The sequence below is a fragment of the Bufo gargarizans genome, chromosome 8 (assembly GCF_014858855.1).
Source record: "Bufo gargarizans isolate SCDJY-AF-19 chromosome 8, ASM1485885v1, whole genome shotgun sequence".
In the NCBI taxonomy this organism is placed as follows: domain Eukaryota; kingdom Metazoa; phylum Chordata; class Amphibia; order Anura; family Bufonidae; genus Bufo; species Bufo gargarizans.
Genome location: NC_058087.1, coordinates 190,073,320 through 190,096,401, shown reverse-complemented (window position 1 = coordinate 190,096,401; position 23,082 = coordinate 190,073,320). Strand labels below are relative to the sequence as shown.

The 23,082-nt window shown below is 45.9% G+C and overlaps 1 protein-coding gene across 1 annotated transcript in view; it reads right to left on the bottom strand.

The window, feature by feature from the left end:
* FBXL16 (F-box and leucine rich repeat protein 16) overlaps window positions 1-16,149 on the bottom strand; it is a 64,874-nt gene extending 48,725 nt beyond the window's left edge. Inside the window, exon 1 of the mRNA XM_044304292.1 lies at window positions 16,130-16,149. Coding sequence (XP_044160227.1) covers window positions 16,130-16,135 — 6 coding nt within the window. The 5' untranslated portion in view covers window positions 16,136-16,149. The remainder of the gene's footprint in view (window positions 1-16,129) is intronic.
* Between the last annotated feature and the right edge of the window lie 6,933 nt (window positions 16,150-23,082).

The window sequence follows — 23,082 nt, the reverse complement described above, 5'->3', positions numbered from 1 at the left end:
TTAGAACATACTGCAGGGTTAGCTTCCTGGAGACCACACAGTAGAAGACAAAAGTATGTGCACCCCCTTCCTTTTAGTCAGCCCCTACCATGGCTTGAAGAAATGTAAGCTTCACCATACAGCCATGGAGCGGCGGCAGAGCTCAGTGACACGGTGCTGCCATGGGACACAGAATCACCAACAAACACCAGGACTACTCCGTGCTGAAACGTACAAGAAGCAACCGTCCTCGATAGCGCCATAAACTTCTACTTACCTATTACCTCCAGAAGCATCGAAGGTCAGTACATGAACTGTCCATCCAGGTCTTTTTGGATTGGGTTCCCACGGTCATGCATCTATGAGTTCATTGTGCTCAATGCCAGGTGTAGGCTGGAATGGGATGAAGCCACCTCACTAGATCCTAGAGCATGGGTTCTGCAGAGATGAAACACAATTCAGGATCAATTAGTCCTGTAGGTGGTTCAGGGTTGGTGTAACGACGGTTGCTGACCGCCTATGATCCCTTACTCACCACCACGGTCCTCCCTGTCCGCCTGCGGCTGCTTTAAAGGGCAGGTAGCTGCGGTAATCTGCTACCAGTGTCTTCCCATTCACTGCTGCGGTCCTTGCAGCCGTTGTCCTTACTAGAATCCGCTATTCCGCTCCATGGTTTCCTTCCAGCATGTTCCCTCTAGCACCTCGTTAAGGGCGGGCGCATGTCACTTCCTGTGATTTAAAGGGGTTGCTGCACAAAAGATATTCTAGTTTTCAAACCCGCACCTGGATCTGAATTCTTTTGTAACTGCATGTATTTACAAATTTAGCACAGCCACTGAGTTATTCCATAAAATATATCTGTATAGTGCCACCTGCTGTTTTTCTTATTTCTTTGACCTGCCCACTGAGAAGGCCGCACATGCTCAGTTTCATCCGTTAACTGCCCCCTTAGCTGTGATAGGGAGCGCTGAGACACGCCCCCTGGGCTGTGATAGGGAGAACTCAGACACGCCCCTTAGCTGTGATAGGGAGAGCTCAGACACGCCCCCTTAGCTGTGATAGGGAGAGCTCAGGCACGCCCCCTTAGCTGTGATAGGGAGAGCTCAGACACGCCCCTTAGCTGAGATAGGGAGAGCTCAGACACGCCCCTTAGCTGTGATAGGGAGAGCTCAGACACGCCCCCTGGGCACTAGCAGAAAAGACCTCCCCTTGAGCTTCCAGCTTGATATAAATCTAGCAGAGCAATGAATGGGGAGATCTCTAGATCCAGGTGAGGTACAGGGCTGGTTCTAGTTTTCTAACAAAGATATTGCACTATTGCAGTGTACTACATGATATCCGATTCTCATTTTTAAAATTAATCATGGAATAACCACTTTAAGGTTTTGCAATTGACCTGTGACCAATCCCAGCCCTCCTGCACCTATATAAGTGGTCCAGCCCCCTTCCCAGGTGTCTGAGCGTCAAAGGTCCTTGTGTCCTACAAAGTTGCTGTTGTTTGCGCTCGTGTTTCTGCATTCCTGACCCATGCTTATATTCTAGACTTCATTCCTGTTTGATCCTTATCTGCCCTGTCTCGTCTCTCCTGTTGCTGATGCGTATTGCCTGCCCTGTACACGGACCCGCCTTCCCTTACCCATTGCTTGTTCGACTCCATCTCATCCTTCGGTCCTCCACTGTTACTCCGGGTTACGATTCGGCCTGGTACCCCTGGACCAGCAGCTTAGTGTGCCAATCCACCTCAACAGGTAGCGACCTGGTCCTCCCCTTGGGAAAGTCTGTCCCCACCGTCTGGCGTACCGTGAAGAACACGAGTGGTTCTCTTGGACAGCGCCCTTGGAGGAGGTTGGTTACATGGCACAGTACGTTCACATCCGTTGGTTTGTGACAGTTGGATGGATTCCAGGAGAATAACTGGTGGGAAAAGAAAAATGTTTGAGGACTGTTCTCTGTGGTTTGAACTCAATAGAAAACCATGAAGTTCCAGCATAAAACGAAATTCCACCTCACCCTTTCCACTAATGTGTCCTTCTAACCAGCCACAAGGAGTGGGACATTTTACGTCTGCATTTCCAAGCCCCTCTCTTTCACATTGCCATATTTTCAGTTTGGTTTCTCCACTACTAAGTTCCATCAGGAGGTATCATGTTTTCCTTCCACTCAGACCAGTCAAAAGCAGGACGTAATGGAGATTCAACACTCTGTGTACTTTCGTCCAAGACCATTGGTAAGTCCTATATAGTCTCTCAGTCACAAGGATTCATCTCACATTTACTTCCTGACTTGCTAGAAGTAGGAACATTCATATTTCCCCATCTTTTCATTAGAAATAAAAAAGTGCTGGATTTTCCCACATCTTGGACCTGCACAATTAACAAATATGTTGCTTTTCCCAACGCTTTATACTTTCTTTTATGCACCCAAGGAAGACCCACATTGTTTCTTTGTCAATCACAAACATTTGGATGTTTTACATGTCTTCTCTACTCATCAGATTTACTAGAAGATTCACATTTTCCTCACCTCTTACACTCAGTTGAAGCTAAGCGGTTCTAGATCTAGTAGTGGTTCTACCAATTCTAAATTTGGCCATGCACATTACACAGAAATTGGTTAATGGTAAAACGACTGTTTGGTGGAATATCCTATTGCAGATGAGGCCATTCTCATTTTAGTCCATCAAAGCAATTACAGTTCACAAGCACCCCATACACGTTCAATGACAAGCAAGGGATGAAACATCTTTTGAAGAACTTTCATCCACACGACCTTTCTTTGAACAGAAGAACTTTTGTCTGACTATAGGCCCTTTTATGAGGTCCAATGATCAGGAATGAACATTTGTAGAAGCAATTGATCATCGTCCCTTCTAAACACCACATCAATCAGCTGACAGATGAGGAACCGGGTGTTCGTTGAGGCATCAGATCTTTTGCGAAGCTGCAAAAATAATAGTTTGTCAGCAGCATAGCTCCTCTTGTACGGGTGCATCTCCATAAAATAGAATTATCGAAAGGTTTATTTATTTCAGTAATTCAATTAAAAAAGTGAAGCTCATATATTCTGTAGATTCATTTCACACAGAGTGATCTAGTTCAAGCATTTATTTCTTTTGATTTGATGATTATGTATTACAGCTAATGACAACCCAAAAGTCAGGATCTCAGATAAATAGAATACAGTGAAAAAGTTCAATACTGTAGACTTCTGGTGCCGCGCTTTAATCAGCTTATCAACACCAAATACCTTCAAAAGGTTCTTAAGCCTTAAAATGGTCCGTCAATCTGGTTCAGTAGGCTACACAATATGGGGAAGACTGCTGACTGGACAGTTGTCCAGAAGACAGTCACTCACACTCTCCATAAGGAGGGTAAGCCACAGAAGGTCATTTATAAAGAAGCTGGCTATTCCCAGAGTGCTGTATACAAGTTAATTAATGGAAAGTCAAGTGGAAGGAAAAAGTGTGGGAGAAAAATGTGCGCAAGCAACAGCCTTGAAAGGATTGTCACAAAAAGGCCATTCAAGAATTTGGGGGAGACTCACAAGGAGTGGACTGTAGCTGGAGTCAGTGCTTCAAGAGCCACCACACACAGACGTATTCAGGACATGGACTCCTTGGGTGAAGCCACTCATGAACCAGAGACAACGTCTGAAGCGTCTTACCTGGACTAAGGAGAAAGAGGACTGGACTGTTGATCAATGGTCCAAAGTCCTGTTTTCAGATGAAAAGAAATTGAGCATTTTATTTGGAAATCAAGGTCACAGAGTCTGGAGGAAGAGTGGAGAGGTGCACAATCCAAGTTGCTTGAGGTCTAGTGTAGAGTTTCCACAGTCAGTGATGGTTTGGGGAGCCACGTCATCAGCTGGTGTTGGTCCACTGTTATATCAAGTCCAAAATCAGCACAGCCGTCAACCAGGTCGTTTTAGAGCTCTCCATGCTTCCCTCTGCTGACAAACTTCATGGAGATGCTGATTTTATTTTCCAGCAGGACTTTGCACCGGCCCACACTGCCAAAGGTACCAATATCTGGTCTAATGACTGGATTGCCAGCAAACTCGCATGACCTAAACCCATAGAAAATCTATGGGGTATTGTCCAGAGGAAGATGAGGGACACCAGACCCAACATACAGATGAGCTGAAGGTCGCTATGAAAGCAACCTGGACTTCCATAGCCCCTCAGGAGTGACACAGGGAGATGGCCTCCCTGCCGCGCCGCATTCATATTCTATTTTATTGAGACCTGTAAATAGTTGACAATTTGCAAATTATCTGAGGGACGCCCACCATGCACTTTCTATTGGCCCGGGTGAAGGCATTTTAGGTGGGTGCCAATCAACGTGTTAATTAGTGACCGGCGCTTGGCATGGCCCCACACTGGACTGTATAAAAAGATCTTTTTAGATGAAATTTTGAACACGGTTGAAAACCTTTCTGATGATTACAGTTTGTCATCGGTCAGCTGCAATGACCGCCTGTTGTTGAATTTCACCCAAAGACTGATCATTGCGGTTGAATTTGTCTGTCTTTGCTGTACGACTCCCACAATTGTTGCCGCAGGTTTATAGATGTGGCAGTGGTATAGTGCCGCCCCACTACCACTGAACCATCTCCCTTTCAGATATGTTCACGTTGCGAGGGCGATGCAGTCCACACGTATATGTTCCTCTATATTCCACGTCCACAATGAAAGCCGATAGAAGAACAGGATCCGGTGTTTTCTGGCATCTGATGAGCAATCCCCTAATAAAACATCCACACATGATTAACACTGCTATATGAAACGCTTCCTTCTCCTCCAGTAATTAAGCCCCGCACTCATTTATATTTCAGCCGTCATCCCCCCTCCCCGTGACTACAACTCTATTAAAGTTTAATTAGAATCAAATAAAACATATCAGGCTTTATAATAAAAAGCTGAAGATGGATATGCAGAACATCGATATTTAATAGTTCCACATGAGCCAAGTGGAGGCAGCTAAACTGTGAGCGGCGGTAATAATCAGACACTGCCATCAACAAGCGAGAGGTAAATCAGATTGTGACAATGGGAAATGGAACATCAAAGGAAAAAGAGGGAGATACAGTATTACATATTGGTGTATGATGGTTATAGTCTTCTACATACTGTATTATAGCAGTTATATTCTTGTACATAGGAGCAGTATTATAGTAGTTATATTCTTGTACACAGGAGCAGTATTATAGTAGTTATATTCTTGTACATAGGGGGCAGTATTATAGTAGTTATATTCTTGTACACAGGAGCAGTATTATAGTAGTTATATTCTTGTACATAGGAGGCAGTATTATAGTAGTTATATTCTTGTACATAGGAGCAGCATTATAGTAGTTATATTCTTGTACATAGGAGCAGTATTATAGTAGTTATATTCTTGTACATAGGAGCAGTATTATAGTAGTTATATTCTTGTACATAGGAGCAGTATTATAGTAGTTATATTCTTGTACATAGGAGGCAGTATTATAGTAGTTATATTCTTGTACATAGGAGGCAGTATTATAGTAGTTATATTCTTGTACATAGGAGGCAGTATTATAGTAGTTATATTCTTGTACATAGGAGGCAGTATTATAGTAGTTATATTCCTGTACATAGGAGGCAGTATTATAGTAGTTATATTCTTGTACATAGGAGCAGTATTATAGTAGTTATATTCTTGTACATAGGAGGCAGTATTATAGTAGTTATATTCTTGTACATAGGAGGCAGTATTATAGTAGTTATATTCTTGTACATAGGAGGCAGTATTATAGTAGTTATATTCTTGTACATAGGAGGCAGTATTATAGTAGTTATATTCCTGTACATAGGAGGCAGTATTATAGTAGTTATATTCTTGTACATAGGAGCAGTATTATAGTAGTTATATTCTTGTACATAGGAGCAGTATTATAGTAGTTATAGTCTTGTACATAGCAGCAGTATTATAGTAGTTATATTCTTGTACATAGGAGGCAGTATTATAGTAGTTATAGTCTTGTACATAGGAGCAGTATTATAGTAGTTATATGTACATAGGAGCAGTATTATAGTAGTTATATTCCTGTACATAGGAGGCAGTATTATAGTAGTTATAGTCTTGTACATAGGAGCAGTATTATAGTAGTTATATGTACATAGGAGCAGTATTATAGTAGTTATATTCCTGTACATAGGAGCAGTATTATAGTAGTTATATTCTTGTACATAGGAGCAGTATTATAGTAGTTATATTCTTGTACATAGGAGGCAGTATTATAGTAGTTATATACTTGTACATAGGAGGCAGTATTATAGTAGTTATATTCTTGTACATAGGAGGCAGTATTATAGTAGTTATATTCTTGTACATAGGAGCAGTATTATAGTAGTTATATTCTTGTACATAGGAGGAGTATTATAGTAGTTATATTCCTGTACATAGGAGCAGTATTATAGTAGATATATTATTGTACATAGGAGCAGTATTATAGTAGTTATATTCCTGTACCTAGGATGCAGTATTATAGTAGTTATATTCTTGTACATAGGAGCAGTATTATAGTAGTTATATTCCTGTACATAGGAGCAGTATTATAGTAGTTATATTCTTGTATATAGGAGCAGTATTATAGTAGTTATATTCTTGTACATAGGAGCAGTATTATAGTAGTTATATTCTTGTACATAGGAGCAGTATTATAGTAGTTATATTCTTGTACATAGGAGGCAGTATTATAGTAGTTATATTCTTGTACATAGGGGGGCAGTATTATAGTAGTTATATTCTTGTACATAGGAGCAGTATTATAGTAGTTATATTCTTGTACATAGGAGCAGTATTATAGTAGTTATATTCTTGTACATAGGAGCAGTATTATAGTAGTTATATTCTTGTACATAGGAGCAGTATTATAGTAGTTATATTCTTGTACATAGGAGCAGTATTATAGTAGTTATATTCTTGTACATAGGAGGCAGTATTATAGTAGTTATATTCCTGTACATAGGAGGCAGTATTATAGTAGTTATATTCTTGTACATAGGAGCAGTATTATAGTAGATATATTCTTGTACATAGGAGCAGTATAATAATAGTTATATCCCACACCATAGTTCTGGGAGTAGGACAAGTGTGATGTTCCCTTGTGAAGGCCTCTTCATAGCGTTACCCACATGGTCTGCAGACCAATCTCTGGCTATCACTGTGTCTGTGACAAAAGTGGCACCCATCACTGAACAGGATAGACCTCCATTCTTTGACATCTTGCTGTGCAACATGAAAGCCTATGAGCGCGGTGGATGTTGGGTTCGTAGCCGAATGTCATGGAAATGCCTTCTGATGGTTTGTCTTGACACTATTTGCCGCCCTAGGCTTGGGATGGAAGGTCCAATTTCACTTGCAGTACAGAATTGATCACCACTTCTAATCAGACGATCCGTCCGTGTACAGGTTCGCCTCTCTGCACCTCTTGCTGTCATTCCAGTTCGTCGTTGTTCTCTCCACATTGACCAGTGCTGACATCTTGACCATGACGCGTGGCGATCTGCCGGAATGATAAATCAAGGTCTCTCAGATCAAGGATTCTGTCCCTCTAATTCTGCGACAGGTGGAGATAACTGTCAAGTCACTTTACAGGAGGCTTCATCCAATCACCCCACACAACCTGATCCAATTTTTTGAGGAATCCTGTGGCTAAAAAAAAGTTTGCTTTCAATCTGCTTTATGCCCCTCCCACATGCCACAAGGTGGAGCTAGGTGCTTGAAAATCTGATCATCTGTAGATCTTACTAACACCGGTTACTTTCTCGATTTGCATAACCTTACAGCTTGTTCTTGGTTTTGCATCGTCAATGTTGAGGAGTTTAGGAGACAGTATTATAGTAGGTGCGTTCTTGTCATAGGGGGCAGGCTTCTTGTTAGGGCCCCGTGTATAGCTCCCGCCAATCATCCGACCAAACAAGCAAATACTTATTTCTCGGGTAATTGTATCTTTTATGCAGCACTTCGTCCAAGTGCATTCAGCTTGTATAATAGGGCACTTACAAGACCTTGAAGCAAGTTTATATAACAGAAGCCTATAACAATGTAGAACCGAATGGGAGAGGGTCCCAGCTCATAGACCCCACTAATGACAGCATCTTTTGTCTTGTTAGGTTGGATTACCCCTTTAAAAAATTAAAGGGGGCATTCTGGTTGTTAGAAGTTATCCCCTATCCACAGGGGATAACTACTAGATTGGTTGGGGTCCTACCACCAATCCCGAGAGCGGGGACATCGTACCCCCGTGATATGAACGGAGCGGTAGGTCGCGCATGTGAACTGGTGCGCCCTTCATCTCTATGGGAGCTTCGAAAATAGCAGAACCCTTTACTTGGGCGTCTCGAATAGTTATCCCCAATTGGAATACCCCTCTAACACCATTTTAAAATATATTGATAGGTATTATTTATTCCCCGCGCTTGGACATGCGACTAGTAGGTCGTGATTACGAGAGCGCCCACATCTGCTCCCCGTTGACGTGACACCTTGCATCAGCCCTGGGCTTTGGATGAGTCTTTCTCTTCTCTGCTCGATTATTTAAGAGTCTGATCAGGTTTCTCTGGTGTAAGGTGATGGGAGGAGGGAGCGGGGCCGAAAATAGAAACTCGCTCACACGACACGCTTTCCCGCTCTGCACGCACCTCAGTCTCCCTTTACCCCCCCCCCCCCATTGTTATTGTCATCAAGTATGTGAGGCTTAGTGCTGTATCAATGCCGTGCCAAGACGCAGCAGAGGATTCTGGGAGACTGGCAGCTGCAATATTTCATTTGCCAAAATGAATGGGTTTCCCCGTCATATTGATGTGTGAAGATGTCAATGTGCGATCACTGGGGGGACAACCCCCCCCTACAATATGGTGGTTTTGCTGTAATGGGTGTGACCTCATTTTTAGAGTGGTACAAGGTCATCACGTGATCCACCATTCGCCAGGTAGAGGGTAAAAAGGTACGTTTTTATACCCACGTAGCCTGAGCAATCGTGGCGATGATCTGACAAGAGTTGGCTCCAGTCCATGGAGATGTACGTTTCTGTGCGAGCACGATCAGGACGGGTTTTGTGCCTTTTTAGATACAAGATTTCCATTCACTAACAGCAAGCAGAGAACCTATAAATTGGCGAGGAACAGCATCTGGTGTGATTTCTGACCAGTTACCATTATGTGAGATGTCGCTGCTGCCTCTTGTAGGTTCCTGAAAAAGAAAATGTCAAGAGTGGAACAATCGTATAACGCGGTGGGTGACACCCAAACATCTTCATGGTCCTTTGGGTCCCAATGTTGTCTCCTCCAGGCTGCTTCCCCCGAGCTATCACCTGCAGTGGGCTGGAGATTACACACTGCCTGTGACATGCATGCTGCTGCGCAGTGCAGCGTCTCCTGGGCCTTACCCCTGCATATGGTTCTTCAACTTTCCCAAACAACTGGAGCTTCTGGTAGATGTCGTCAGGCCCACTCATGCCCTGGGCAAGACTTCACGGGACACGTAGTGACCAGAGGAACTCCCTGAAGACAGTGACTTCTATAATTAAGAGAGAGAACAAAAAATGGATGATTCTCTTCTAAGGCTAGTTCCACACTTGCGGCTGTCCTCTACGGGAGGCAGTTCTGGCATTGAGCAACCTGCCGAGGTTCTCCGGATCCAGCATTGCCGGATACTGCCGCCATCGACTACAAGGCAAATATGTCTGAAATCAGTCGGACAAAATCCACTGCCCACAAGTTTCTGTCTGGCTAAATCCTGGCATTCTATGCCGGGGAGGACAGCCAAAACTAGCCGAGAAAAGCAGCATAGCCGGGGGAGGGGGACAGAGGAGCACTAGAATACTATGGGCGAGGTTAGGGGTGCTGGAAAAGATCTCACATCTTCACTGGTGTTTCCATTACCGGTCAGTCACCTCTTTAGTTTTTGTTAGGTCTCTCGTCCAGTTGTACAGCATTAGGGTCCAGTCACACGTCCGCGTCCATTCTGCAATTTTGCGAAACTGGTGTGGACACATTAATTTCAATGGGGCCGCAAAAAATGAGGACAGCACACCGTGTGCCGTCTGCATCCGTACTTCCGTTCCGTGGGCACGTCCTATTCTTACCCGCAGCCACGGACAAAAACAGGCATTTCTATAATGGGCCGGCCATGTGCAGTCCACAAAATGTGGAGCGCACACAGGTGGTGTCCGTGTTTTGAGGGTCCGCAATTTGCAGACCACAAAACACTTGCGGACATGTGAATGGACCCTTACACTGGTGACTTTTCGCTACAATTGTATCCGATCGAGACTATCCTTTTGTAAGCTACACACAGCACAAGCCTCTGTCCTGCTCTGATCATTTGTTACAATGTATCATTGGAACAATTAGAAATATTTTCTACATAAACAAGAAGATCAATAGATAGAAAAAAGATAGAAGATAGATAAATAATAGATATAAATATAGATAGATATGAGATACATAGATATTAGATAAATAATAGATACATAGATAGATAGATATGAGAGACATAGATAGATAGATAATAGATAGGAGATAGATATGAGAGAGAGATATGAGAGCGATAGATATGAGAGCGATAGATAATAGATATGAGATAGATAGATATGAGAGACATAGATAGATAGATAATAGATAGATATGAGAGCGATAGATAATAGATAGATAGATATGAGATAGATAGATAATAGATAGATAAGAGAGCGATAGATATGAGAGCGATAGATATGAGGGATAGATAATAGATAGATATGAGAGGGATAGATAATAGATAGATATGAGAGAGAGATATGACAGAGATAGATAGATAGATATGAGAGAGATAGATAATAGATAGATATGAGATAGACAGACGGATAGACAGATGTCCAGTGTATATGTGGAGTGGGTCAGGTGTATATATATATATCTGATCGGTTTCTTCCTCGGTCTCCGCTCATTATACTTGTACACACAATGTCGCCGTCATCTGCAGAACGTTGCTGGAGCCGCCCGGGGACTTCGATATCATCATCATCATCATCGTTCCATCCTTGACGACATGTTTGGTCCAACTGCACTGCGGATGAGACGGGCCCCTGCTGTCGCCTCGGCAACTGCCGTCACCTGGCAATGGCTGTCTCCCCCAGTAACAGCGGTCGCCTGGCAACAGGATATTTCTCACCGCTCTCTTGATGCAAAGGGGGGGAGGGGGAGAGGCGCGAGTCTGCGTCTATTTATAGTGGAGAGCGGGGGCTCCTACCGGAGGACGCTTCTGAGGACAAATAAAAGTGTCTATAAAATACATGGGTCCTTAGTAATAATCAGGGCACGGCGTTGACCGATCGGATGCAGGGGCGGACACCATGGGGCAGGGATCGGTAACGAGTGTCGCGGCGCCGCCTCACGGTTCTCAGATGCCACTGAAATGAACATCAGCCTTGAAATCTGCTCGTCATCTTCTGGTGGAGATCTGTCGCCATACGCAGGTGGACGGGATCCATGTGTAATCCACGGTGGACGTGACGAGAATGAGATGATGGGGGGGGGGGGAGAGGAAATTCTGTGCCATGTGAGTCTCTATAGGTTTTCTGTATCTGGGAAAGCTGAGTACCCAACAAGTGCTCCTATCATAGCGGTCACCCAGCTTTCCCGAGGTCCTGAAGCACCATGGCGGCCAATACAGCACCTCAGGGCTGTGAACCATTCAGGACACCACCAGCGCTACTAAAGAAATTGTCACCCAGCTTTCCTAGGGTCTTAAACCAACTCTGCCACCGCTGAGATACCATTCAGCTTTCCATAAACCACTATGAAGGACACCAGTGACTCCACAGGAGCGGTCACCCACCATTCTGGACAAATATGGGAGTGGGAAAGCTGGGTGGCAACAAGTTGGAGCCACATTGGTTGTAACGCAATGTCACATGCCACCATATCGTCCCTTACCAGTGCTCCTGACCCGAGTCCAGTGCCCAGAATTACATGGGGGGGTGCTCCAGGCTTCATCTGGGACTGTTCACACGACGGGTTTCACTGCAGAATGACAGCCGCATTGACATTTCGCCGGCACCCGCGTGGTTAATTTCAATGGGAGGCAGCATTAAGGATCGGCGGCTCAATGTCGCAGTCACGCCCAGAATGGACATGTCCGCCATGATCCTCACGGGTGAAATTTCAGCTCGAGAGTCCGCGCCAAAGTTCCAAAAGATGCCATGTGAACATACCCTAAGGATGAAGAGAAACTGTCGTGTTAGTGTATGACCTGCAGATGAACGTCCACCAGAAGCTATCACTTATGGACCACGAGTGCTGGCTAAGATGTCCTATGATCATCCCTGAGGCGCCTCATGACTCAAACCATGGCAAGGACAGGTAGCCTGCACCTCCAGCCCACGCCGGCCCCAGCTGTATGGTCGGTCTGGAGCCACCTAAGCTTAATGGTCTCAAACAAACAGCTATGCAACATCCGACCCTCTACGTGATGGTGGAAGCCATGACCTGCTGGGAAGGATGCATTAGGTGGCAGTGTGGGTGGATCACCCAGCAGAGTGATGATCTATGGCTACGCTGGTGAGGTTTCCCAACTCACAGTACAGGCCGTTATCTGGGACGGACCCCCCCCCCTATAATTATCTGCCTGAGGAAACACTAAGCAGGAACCCATGGGGAGAGCAGATGGTGGAGAAACACAAGAGTGTCACACCCTGCATGTCACACTGACAGGAGAAGGGAGCATTAGAACCACGAGGCGGAGCCCGGGCCCAAGGGCATTGTAAAAGAGGAGCTCCCTGGATTTCATCTACTAAAAGGACAATTCTAGTCACACAAAATAATAACATCACTGCAATCTCTAAAACCTCTTCAAAAATTCACATATTTCACAAATCACTCTGAGGGCTCATTCAGATGGCCGTAGGTTGACCGCAAAAATCCATTTTTTTGCGGACAGTTCACCATGCATTATTTTTGCGAACCCATAGACTTCAATGGGGCCACGTCCTGATATTCACTGACAAGTATAAGACATGTTTTATTTGTTTGGCAGAGCCACAGAACGAAAGAAAAGGGCCCCATAGAAGTAAATAGGTCCGCAACTAATCCGCCAAAAAATGGGCCGTCTGAATGACCTCTTATTGTAATACTATCCCCTACTTTCAAAAATATAACTACTATAGAACTGCTCCTATGTATAGGAATATAACTGCTATAATACTGTTCCTATGTACAAGAATATAAATACTATAATACTGCTCCTATGTACAAGAATATAACTACTATAATACTGCTCCTATGTACAAGAATATAACTACTATAATACTGCTCCTATGTACAAGAATATAACTACTATAATACTGCCCCTATGTACAAGAATATTACTACTATAATACTGCCCCTATGTACAGGAATATAACTACTATAATACTGCCTCCTATGTACAAGACTATAACTACTATAATACTGCTCCTATGTACAAGACTATAACTACTATAATACTGCTCCTATGTACAAGAATATAACTACTATAATACTGCCTCCTATGTACAGGAATATAACTACTATAATACTGCTCCTATGTACAAGAATATAACTACTATAATACTGCCTCCTATGTACAAGAATATAACTACTATAATACTGCTCCTATGTACAAGAATATAACTACTATAATACTGCTCCTATGTACAAGAATATAACTACTATAATACTGCTCCTATGTACAAGAATATAACTACTATAATACTGCCTCCTATGTACAGGAATATAACTACTATAATACTGCTCCTATGTACAAGAATATAACTACTATAATACTGCTCCTATGTACAAGAATATAACTACTATAATACTGCCTCCTATGTACAAGAATATAACTACTATAATACTGCTCCTATGTACAAGAATATAACTACTATAATACTGCCTCCTATGTACAAGAATATAACTACTATAATACTGCTCCTATGTACAGGGATATAACTACTATAATACTGCTCCTATGTACAGGGATATAACTACTATAATACTGCTCCTATGTACAAGCATATAACTACTATAATACTGCTCCTATGTACAGGGATATAACTACTATAATACTGCACCTATGTACAGGGATATAACTACTATAACACTGCTCCTATGTACAAGAATATAACTACTATAATACTGCTCCTATGTACAAGAATATAACTACTATAACACTGCCTCCCATGTACAAGAATATAACTACTATAATACTGCTCCTATGTACCAGAATATAACTACTATAATACTGCTCCTATGTACAAGAATATAACTACTATAACACTGCTCCTATGTACAAGAATATAACTACTATAATACTGCTCCTATGTACAAGAATATAACTACTATAACACTGCCTCCCATGTACAAGAATATAACTACTATAATACTGCTCCTATGTACAAGAATATAACTACTATAATACTGCTCCTATGTACCAGAATATAACTACTATAATACTGCTCCTATGTACAAGAATATAACTACTATAATACTGCCTCCCATGTACAAGACTATAACTACTATAATACTGCTCCTATGTACCAGAATATAACTACTATAATACTGCTCCTATGTACAAGAATATAACTACTATAATACTGCTCCTATGTACAAGAATATAACTACTATAATACTGCTCCTATGTACCAGAATATAACTACTATAATACTGCTCCTATGTACAAGAATATAACTACTATAATACTGCTCCTATGTACAAGAATATAACTACTATAATACTGCCTCCCATGTACCAGAATATAACTACTATAATACTGCTCCTATGTACCAGAATATAACTACTATAATACTGCTCCTATGTACAAGAATATAACTACTATAATACTGCTCCTATGTACAAGAATATAACTACTATAATACTGCTCCTATGTACAGGAATATAACTACTATAATACTGCTCCTATGTACCAGAATATAACTACTATAATACTGCCTCCTATGTACAGGAATATATCTACTATAATACTGCTTCTATGTACAATAATATAACTACTATAATACTGCTCCTATATACAAGAATATAACTACTATAATACTGCCTCCTATGTACAAGAGTATAACTACTATAATACTGCCTCCTATGTACAGGAATATAACTACTATAATACTGCTCCTATGTACAAGAATATAACTACTATAATACTGCTCCTATGTACAAGAATATAACTACTATAATACTGCTCCTATGTACAAGAATATAACTACTATAATACTGCTCCTATGTACAGGAATATAACTACTATAATACTGCTCCTATGTACAAGAATATAACTACTATAGTACTGCTCCTATGTACAAGAATATAACTACTATAATACTGCCTCCCATGTACAAGAATATAACACTGCTCGTAAAGTTTGTGCACTGTGATATATACCGCCATGTGTGGTATCTTTACTTCTGTGTAGATGTTTGTGCAGATTTTAATTAACATAAACCCTTTCTTAGTATCATATGTAAATCCCCTTTTTCCACTGTAGTATAATACCGCCCCCTAGTAACATCCTGGATGCTGCTGTCTCTGGTACAGGTGAGGCGTCGCCTAGGTTCAGTGCACACAGTCGGCGGTACGTCTATGATCAGATCACGATGTGACGGTCACTGGGGGTCAGTGCAGCTATTAGTGGGCCCAGGGGAGCGGCATTGTCTGGATGTATGGCGCCCCCTATGCCACCCCCCCCCCCCCCCAACTGGTGACCACTTTAAGCCTCTATTATACTGGAATTAACAGAGATAAAACCGCCACTGGGAAAGGATGAGCAGCGGGTGCCGCTGGCTGCTACACATGGCGATGCCAGGCTACGCCCGCCGGGTCCTGCCTACAACAGCAGAACTGGGCAGCTGTCAGCTCATGGGGCCACGCCCATTCAGGGGCGTGATCACGCCTGCTACGTTTAGGTCTCCATGATACGGGTTTTAAAATAAAGACGGTGGTCCACACTGAATATTGGGCGCAGTCACCCAGCACAGCTCTACCAAATGGTGCAGGGTGGAATTAGAGGGCGTCACTACATGTAGCTAGGAATTCCTAAAAAACGCTGGGAGTTGTAGTTCTCCACCTCTTGTCAGGCAATATTGGTTTCCATAGACATCAACCAAAAGAAAACACAACCTCCATCCTCCTCCGCACTGCCTGCGGCTCGGTGACCCTGCCATAGAGAACAGGAGCGCCGTGACGTCACAATGACGCACGCACAGAGCCAGCCGCCTCCGGGCAGAAGGAGGACGTCTGCAGTGAGGGCGGAAGTGTCTTCGTCAGCTGTTACGACGACTTCCGGGGATTCTGCCAATGACCGAACAGGATGGAGCAGTGCGCGGCGGCCATGTTTATTGTGGGCAGCAGTCAATTATCTTTCTCATGTAAGGAAATAGGAATTTTTGCTGATAACATGGGGATAATTATGCTGATAGAAAATATAAAAATATTTTACACAGAAAATTTCCAGTGAAACATATGACAGGAGGAAGCACTTGTTTCCATGGAGACAGGATGTAGAATGACATTTTTTTTGTTTTATTACTAGACAGAACTGCCAATAAAAAAACGACATATACACTTACAGACTTGTGTATTTTCAATGGCACTCTATAAATGTGCCAAGTACCTACCTCACAAGTACTGTAAGTGCCTGCCACAGATTCCAGGTACCGGCTCAGCGCCTGCCTCAGATGTCCGTGTAAAGGGGCTGCCGTAAAGGGGTTGTGTCACCTCTCACAAAATGGTGGCATTTAGCTAGGATTAGCCGCCAGTGTCAGAGGGGTGCGGGTCCCCGAGCTAGCCATCTCTAGTACGGGGCCCCCAAAGTGAACCAAGGGGCATCGCGTATGTGCAGCGGCCTCCATTCACTTCTATGGCTGTTCCGAAAATAGTTGAGCTCGGCTAATTTCAGACCTCCTATAGAAATCAATGGAAGCAGGCGGCGCATGACGGCGCATTCTCATCCCCTTTAAGGGGCTCCCAGACGTTAGTGCCGACCCCTGGACTGTATACAATTTTATCAAACCTCACCTTGCCCCGTTTCCCCGGTAAACAAATTTGAGACAGTTGGGAACCACCCCACCGATCGGGTGAATGGGTGCCCCGTACCCCTCAGAGCGTCCGGTCAAGCGTGCGGCCGCTCCATTCATCTAATGGCAGCGCGGGGGGGGGGGGGGGGGGGAGGCATATCCTAGCGATATGCCCCCATTGTTTAAAATGGCCACGTGGTATTGGGGGGTGCTGCACTGTTTAGTCGGCCTGCATTGTTAATGGCCCCGTGGTATTACCGGTGCTGCACTGTTTAGTCAGTCTGCATTGTTAATGGCCCCGTGGTATTACCGGTGCTGCACTGTTTAGTCAGTCTGCATTGTTAATGGCCCCGTGGTATTACCGGTGCTGCACTGTTTAGTCGGCCTGCATTGTTAATGGCCCCGTGGTATTACCGGTGCTGCACTGTTTAGTCAGTCTGCATTGTTAATGGCCCCGTGGTATTACCGGTGCTGCACTGTTTAGTCAGTCTGCATTGTTAATGGCCACGTGGTATTACCGGTGCTGCACTGTTTAGTCGGCCTGCATTGTTAGTGGCCACGTGGTATTACCGGTGCTGCACTGTTTAGTCGGTCTGCATTGTTAATGGCCACGTGGTATTACCGGTGCTGCACTGTTTAGTCAGTCTGCATTGTTAATGGCCACGTGGCATTACCGGTGCTGCACTGTTTAGTCGGCCTGCATTGTTAATGGCCCCGTGGTATTACCGGTGCTGCACTGTTTAGTCGGCCTGCATTGTTAATGGCCCCGTGGTATTACCGGTGCTGCACTGTTTAGTCGGCCTGCATTGTTAATTGCCCCGTGGTATTACCGGTGCTGCACTGTTTAGTCAGTCTGCATTGTTAATGGCCATGTGGTATTACCGGTGCTGCACTGTTTAGTCGGCCTGCATTGTTAATGGCCACGTGGTATTACCGGTGCTGCACTCTTTAGTCAGTCTGCATTGTTAATGGCCCCGTGGTATTACCGGTGCTGCACTGTTTAGTCGGCCTGCATTGTTAATGGCCCCGTGGTATTACCGGTGCTGCACTGTTTAGTCGGCCTGCATTGTTAATGGCCACGTGGTATTACCGGTGCTGCACTCTTTAGTCAGTCTGCATTGTTAATGGCCACGTGGTATTACCGGTGCTGCACTGTTTAGTCGGCCTGCATTGTTAATGGCCACGTGGTATTACCGGTGCTGCACTGTTTAGTCAGTCTGCATTGTTAATGGCCCCGTGGTATTACCGGTGCTGCACTGTTTAGTCGGCCTGCATTGTTAATGGCCACGTGGTATTACCGGTGCTGCACTGTTTAGTGAGTCTGCATTGTTAATGGCCACGTGGTATTACCGGTGCTGCACTGTTTAGTCGGCCTGCATTGTTAATGGCCACGTGGTATTACCGGTGCTGCACTGTTTAGTCAGTCTGCATTGTTAATGGCCACGTGGTATTACCGATGCTGCACTGTTTAGTCGGCCTGCATTGTTAATGGCCACGTGGTATTATGGTTGCTGCACTGTTTAGTCGGCCTGCATTGTTAATGGCCACGTGGCATTACCGGTGCTGCACTGTTTAGTCGGCCTGCATTGTTAATGGCCACGTGGTATTACCGGTGCTGCACTGTTTAGTCAGTCTGCATTGTTAATGGCCACGTGGTATTACCGATGCTGCACTGTTTAGTCGGCCTGCATTGTTAATGGCCACGTGGTATTATGGTTGCTGCACTGTTTAGTCGGCCTGCATTGTTAATGGCCACGTGGTATTACCGGTGCTGTGTGGTCATTAACAATGCAGAGCAACTACACAGTGCAGTCCTAGTTAGATTGTTGTAGTCCGCTGCAGCTCATACGGTTTGCGCGGTAGTCGACCGCAGGGCGTCCACGTCGCAACCTCCCGTGTCTTGTCACAATCACGCCGTGTGGTCTTGCCCTGAATGCTGAGGATTTCCCGCACAATTCCACGGAGGAATGTCTGCAGCGTATCCGCCCCATGTGGTAAGTTGACCCAGGCAGGAGGATAACCTTCGAGCATCTGCTTGCTGGAGTCAGGCGTGATCTCCAGCTCTGGCGTGAAGCGACGTTGCGATCTGGCCGCAGGGTGAGCTGCCACAGGTGACAGGTGGCCCGTACCCTGCCCCCATCTGGGGTCCCCAGACCACGCTGACTCCCCGTGGTTCTCCCTTGTCTCAGAGTGTGACGAGCGGCACAATGTGCGAATAAAGATTCTGCTGAGTGTAAAGGAAATAATCTCATTCTGATTGCATTTAACCCCCGCGGTGTCAGCAGGACTGGGTGGGGGAGACGCTCAGCCCCTTCGTACCTAGTGCTGGCTGCAGGGGGGAGACCCAGCAATTACAAGGCATCGGCGCCACCTAGTGGAGGTTTAGGGTCACCACTGCAGACTCAATGTGGTGTAGATTTGCCGTGGATTCCACCCCGTGCATTGCAGAAATTGACAAGCAGCAGATTTAAAATCTCCTATGTGGAGAATCGCACGTGGATTCTGTGTCGGACCCCCATGGCCTATCCTAAGGATAAACCATCGACATCAAAGACCTGGAAAATCCCTTTAAGAATAACCTGGATGTCTAGTCTTAAAGGGGTTGTCTTACGAAAAACATGTATTTCCTATTCACAGAACATGGAATAAGTGTCTGATCAGCTGTATGGGACCGTGGGAGCACTTACCTGTCTGGAGCGGCAGGGGGGTGCGGGAGCACTTACCTGTCTGGAGCGGCAGGGGACCGCGGGAGCACTTACCTGTCTGGAGCGGCAGGGGACCGCGGGAGCACTTACCTGTCTGGAGCGGCAGGGGGTCATTCAGAGGGGACACTCAGGACAGACGCTTGTCCCCTATTCTCAGGGGACACACGGACCCTCTTAAAGGGATGGTCCTTCTCCTTGAATATTGTTCCTGAAAAGCTTGAGCTACTTTCACACTGGCGTTTTGGCTTTCCGTTTCTGAGATCCGTCATGGGCTCTCACACGCGGTCCAAAACGGATCCGTTTAGCCCCAATGCATTCTGAATGGAAAAGGATCCGCTCAGAATGGATCAGTTTCCCTCCGTTCCGCTCTGGAGGCGCCTGCAGCGTCTTGGTGTCCGTCTGACGAAACTGAGCCAAACGGATCCGTCCTGACACACAATGTAAGTCAATGGGGACGGATCCGTTTAAATGGTCTAAAATAACAAGCTGAGCGGTACTTACCCCCCCCCCCCCCCCGCGTCCCCCCCCCCAGTCTCTGGCGTCCAGTGATGATGTTTCTATAAGGACATGAGACCGCTGTGGTGGCGGCAGCAGTGACCTCAGAGGCGGCTGTCATTATGGGGGCACCCTGCCTGTCAGTATGGGGGCTCTCTGGCTGTCATTATGGGGACACTGGCTGTCATTATGGGGGCTCTCTGGCTGTCATTATGGGGACACTGGCTGTCATTATGGGGGCTCTCTGGCTGTCATTATGGGGGCTCTCTGGCTGTCATTATGGGGGCTCTCTGGATGTCATTATGGGGACACTGGCTGTCATTATGGGGGCTCTCTGCCTGTCATTATGAGAGCTCTCTGACTGTCATTATGAGAGCTCTCTGGCTGTCATTATGGGGACACCCTGCCTGTCATTATGAGAGCTCTCTGGCTGTCATTATGAGAGCTCTCTGGCTGTCATTATGGGGGCTCTCTGGCTGTCATTATGGGGGCTCTCTGGCTGTCATTATGGGGGCTCTCTGCCTGTCAATATGGGGGCACTCTGCCTGTCATTATGGGGGCACTCTGACTGTCATTATGAGAGCTCTCTGGCTGTCATTATGGGGACACTGGCTGTCATTATGGGGGCTCTCTGACTGTCATTATGAGAGCTCTCTGGCTGTCATTATGGGGGCACTGGCTGTCATTATGGGGGCTCTCTGGCTGTCATTATGGGGGCTCTCTGGCTGTCATTATGGGGACACCCTGCCTGTCATTATGGGGGCTCTCTGGCTGTCATTATGGGGGCACTCTGCCTGTCATTATGGGGGCACTCTGGCTGTCATTATGGGGGCTCTCTGGCTGTCATTATGGGGGCACTGGCTGTCATTATGGGGGCTCTCTGGCTATCATTATGGGGGCACTCTGCCTGTCATTATGGGGGCACTCTGCCTGTCATTATGGGGACACTCTGGCTGTCATTATGGGGGCACTCTGCCTGTCATTATGGGGGCACTCTGCCTGTCATTATGGGGACACTCTGGCTGTCATTATGGGGGCACTGGCTGTCATTATGGGGGCTCTCTGGCTGTCATTATGGGGGCACTCTGCCTGTCATTATGGGGGCACTCTGGCTGTCATTATGGGGGCACTCTGCCTGTCATTATGGGGGCACTCTGCCTGTCATTATGGGGACACTCTGGCTGTCATTATGGGGGCACTGGCTGTCATTATGGGGGCTCTCTGGCTGTCATTATGGGGGCTCTCTGGATGTCATTATGGGGACACTGGCTGTCATTATGGGGGCTCTCTGCCTGTCATTATGAGAGCTCTCTGGCTGTCATTATGGGGGCTCTCTGGCTGTCATTATGGGGACACTGGCTGTCATTATGGGGGCACTCTGCCTGTAATTATGGGGGCACTCTGGCTGTCATTATGGGGGCTCTCTGGCTGTCATTATGGGGACACTGGCTGTCATTATGGGGGCTCTCTGGCTGTCATTATGGGGACACCCTGCCTGTCATTATGGGGGCTCTCTGGCTGTCATTATGGGGACACCCTGCCTGTCTTTATAGGGTCTCTCTGGCTGTCATTATGGGGACACTGGCTGTCATTATGGGGACACCCTGCCTGTCATTATGAGAGCTCTCTGGCTGTCATTATGAGAGCTCTCTGGCTGTCATTATGGGGGCTCTCTGGCTGTCATTATGGGGGCTCTCTGGCTGTCATTATGGGGGCTCTCTGCCTGTCAATATGGGGGCACTCTGCCTGTCATTATGGGGGCACTCTGACTGTCATTATGAGAGCTCTCTGGCTGTCATTATGGGGACACTGGCTGTCATTATGGGGGCTCTCTGACTGTCATTATGAGAGCTCTCTGGCTGTCATTATGGGGGCACTGGCTGTCATTATGGGGGCTCTCTGGCTGTCATTATGGGGGCTCTCTGCCTGTCAATATGGGGGCACTCTGCCTGTCATTATGGGGGCACTCTGACTGTCATTATGAGAGCTCTCTGGCTGTCATTATGGGGACACTGGCTGTCATTATGGGGGCTCTCTGACTGTCATTATGAGAGCTCTCTGGCTGTCATTATGGGGGCACTGGCTGTCATTATGGGGGCTCTCTGGCTGTCATTATGGGGGCTCTCTGGCTGTCATTATGGGGGCACTCTGGCTGTCATTATGGGGACACCCTGCCTGTCATTATGGGGGCTCTCTGGCTGTCATTATGGGGGCACTCTGCCTGTCATTATGGGGGCACTCTGGCTGTCATTATGGGGGCTCTCTGGCTGTCATTATGGGGGCACTGGCTGTCATTATGGGGGCTCTCTGGCTATCATTATGGGGGCACTCTGCCTGTCATTATGGGGGCACTCTGCCTGTCATTATGGGGACACTCTGGCTGTCATTATGGGGGCACTCTGCCTGTCATTATGGGGGCACTCTGCCTGTCATTATGGGGACACTCTGGCTGTCATTATGGGGGCACTGGCTGTCATTATGGGGGCTCTCTGGCTGTCATTATGGGGGCACTCTGCCTGTCATTATGGGGGCACTCTGGCTGTCATTATGGGGGCACTCTGCCTGTCATTATGGGGGCACTCTGCCTGTCATTATGGGGACACTCTGGCTGTCATTATGGGGGCACTGGCTGTCATTATGGGGGCTCTCTGGCTGTCATTATGGGGGCACTCTGCCTGTCATTATGGGGGCACTCTGCCTGTCATTATGGGGGCACTCTGCCTGTCATTATGGGGACACTCTGGCTGTCATTATGGGGGCACTGGCTGTCATTATGGGGGCTCTCTGGCTGTCATTATGGGGGCTCTCTGGCTGTCATTATGGGGGCACTCTGCCTGTCATTATTGGGGCACATCTG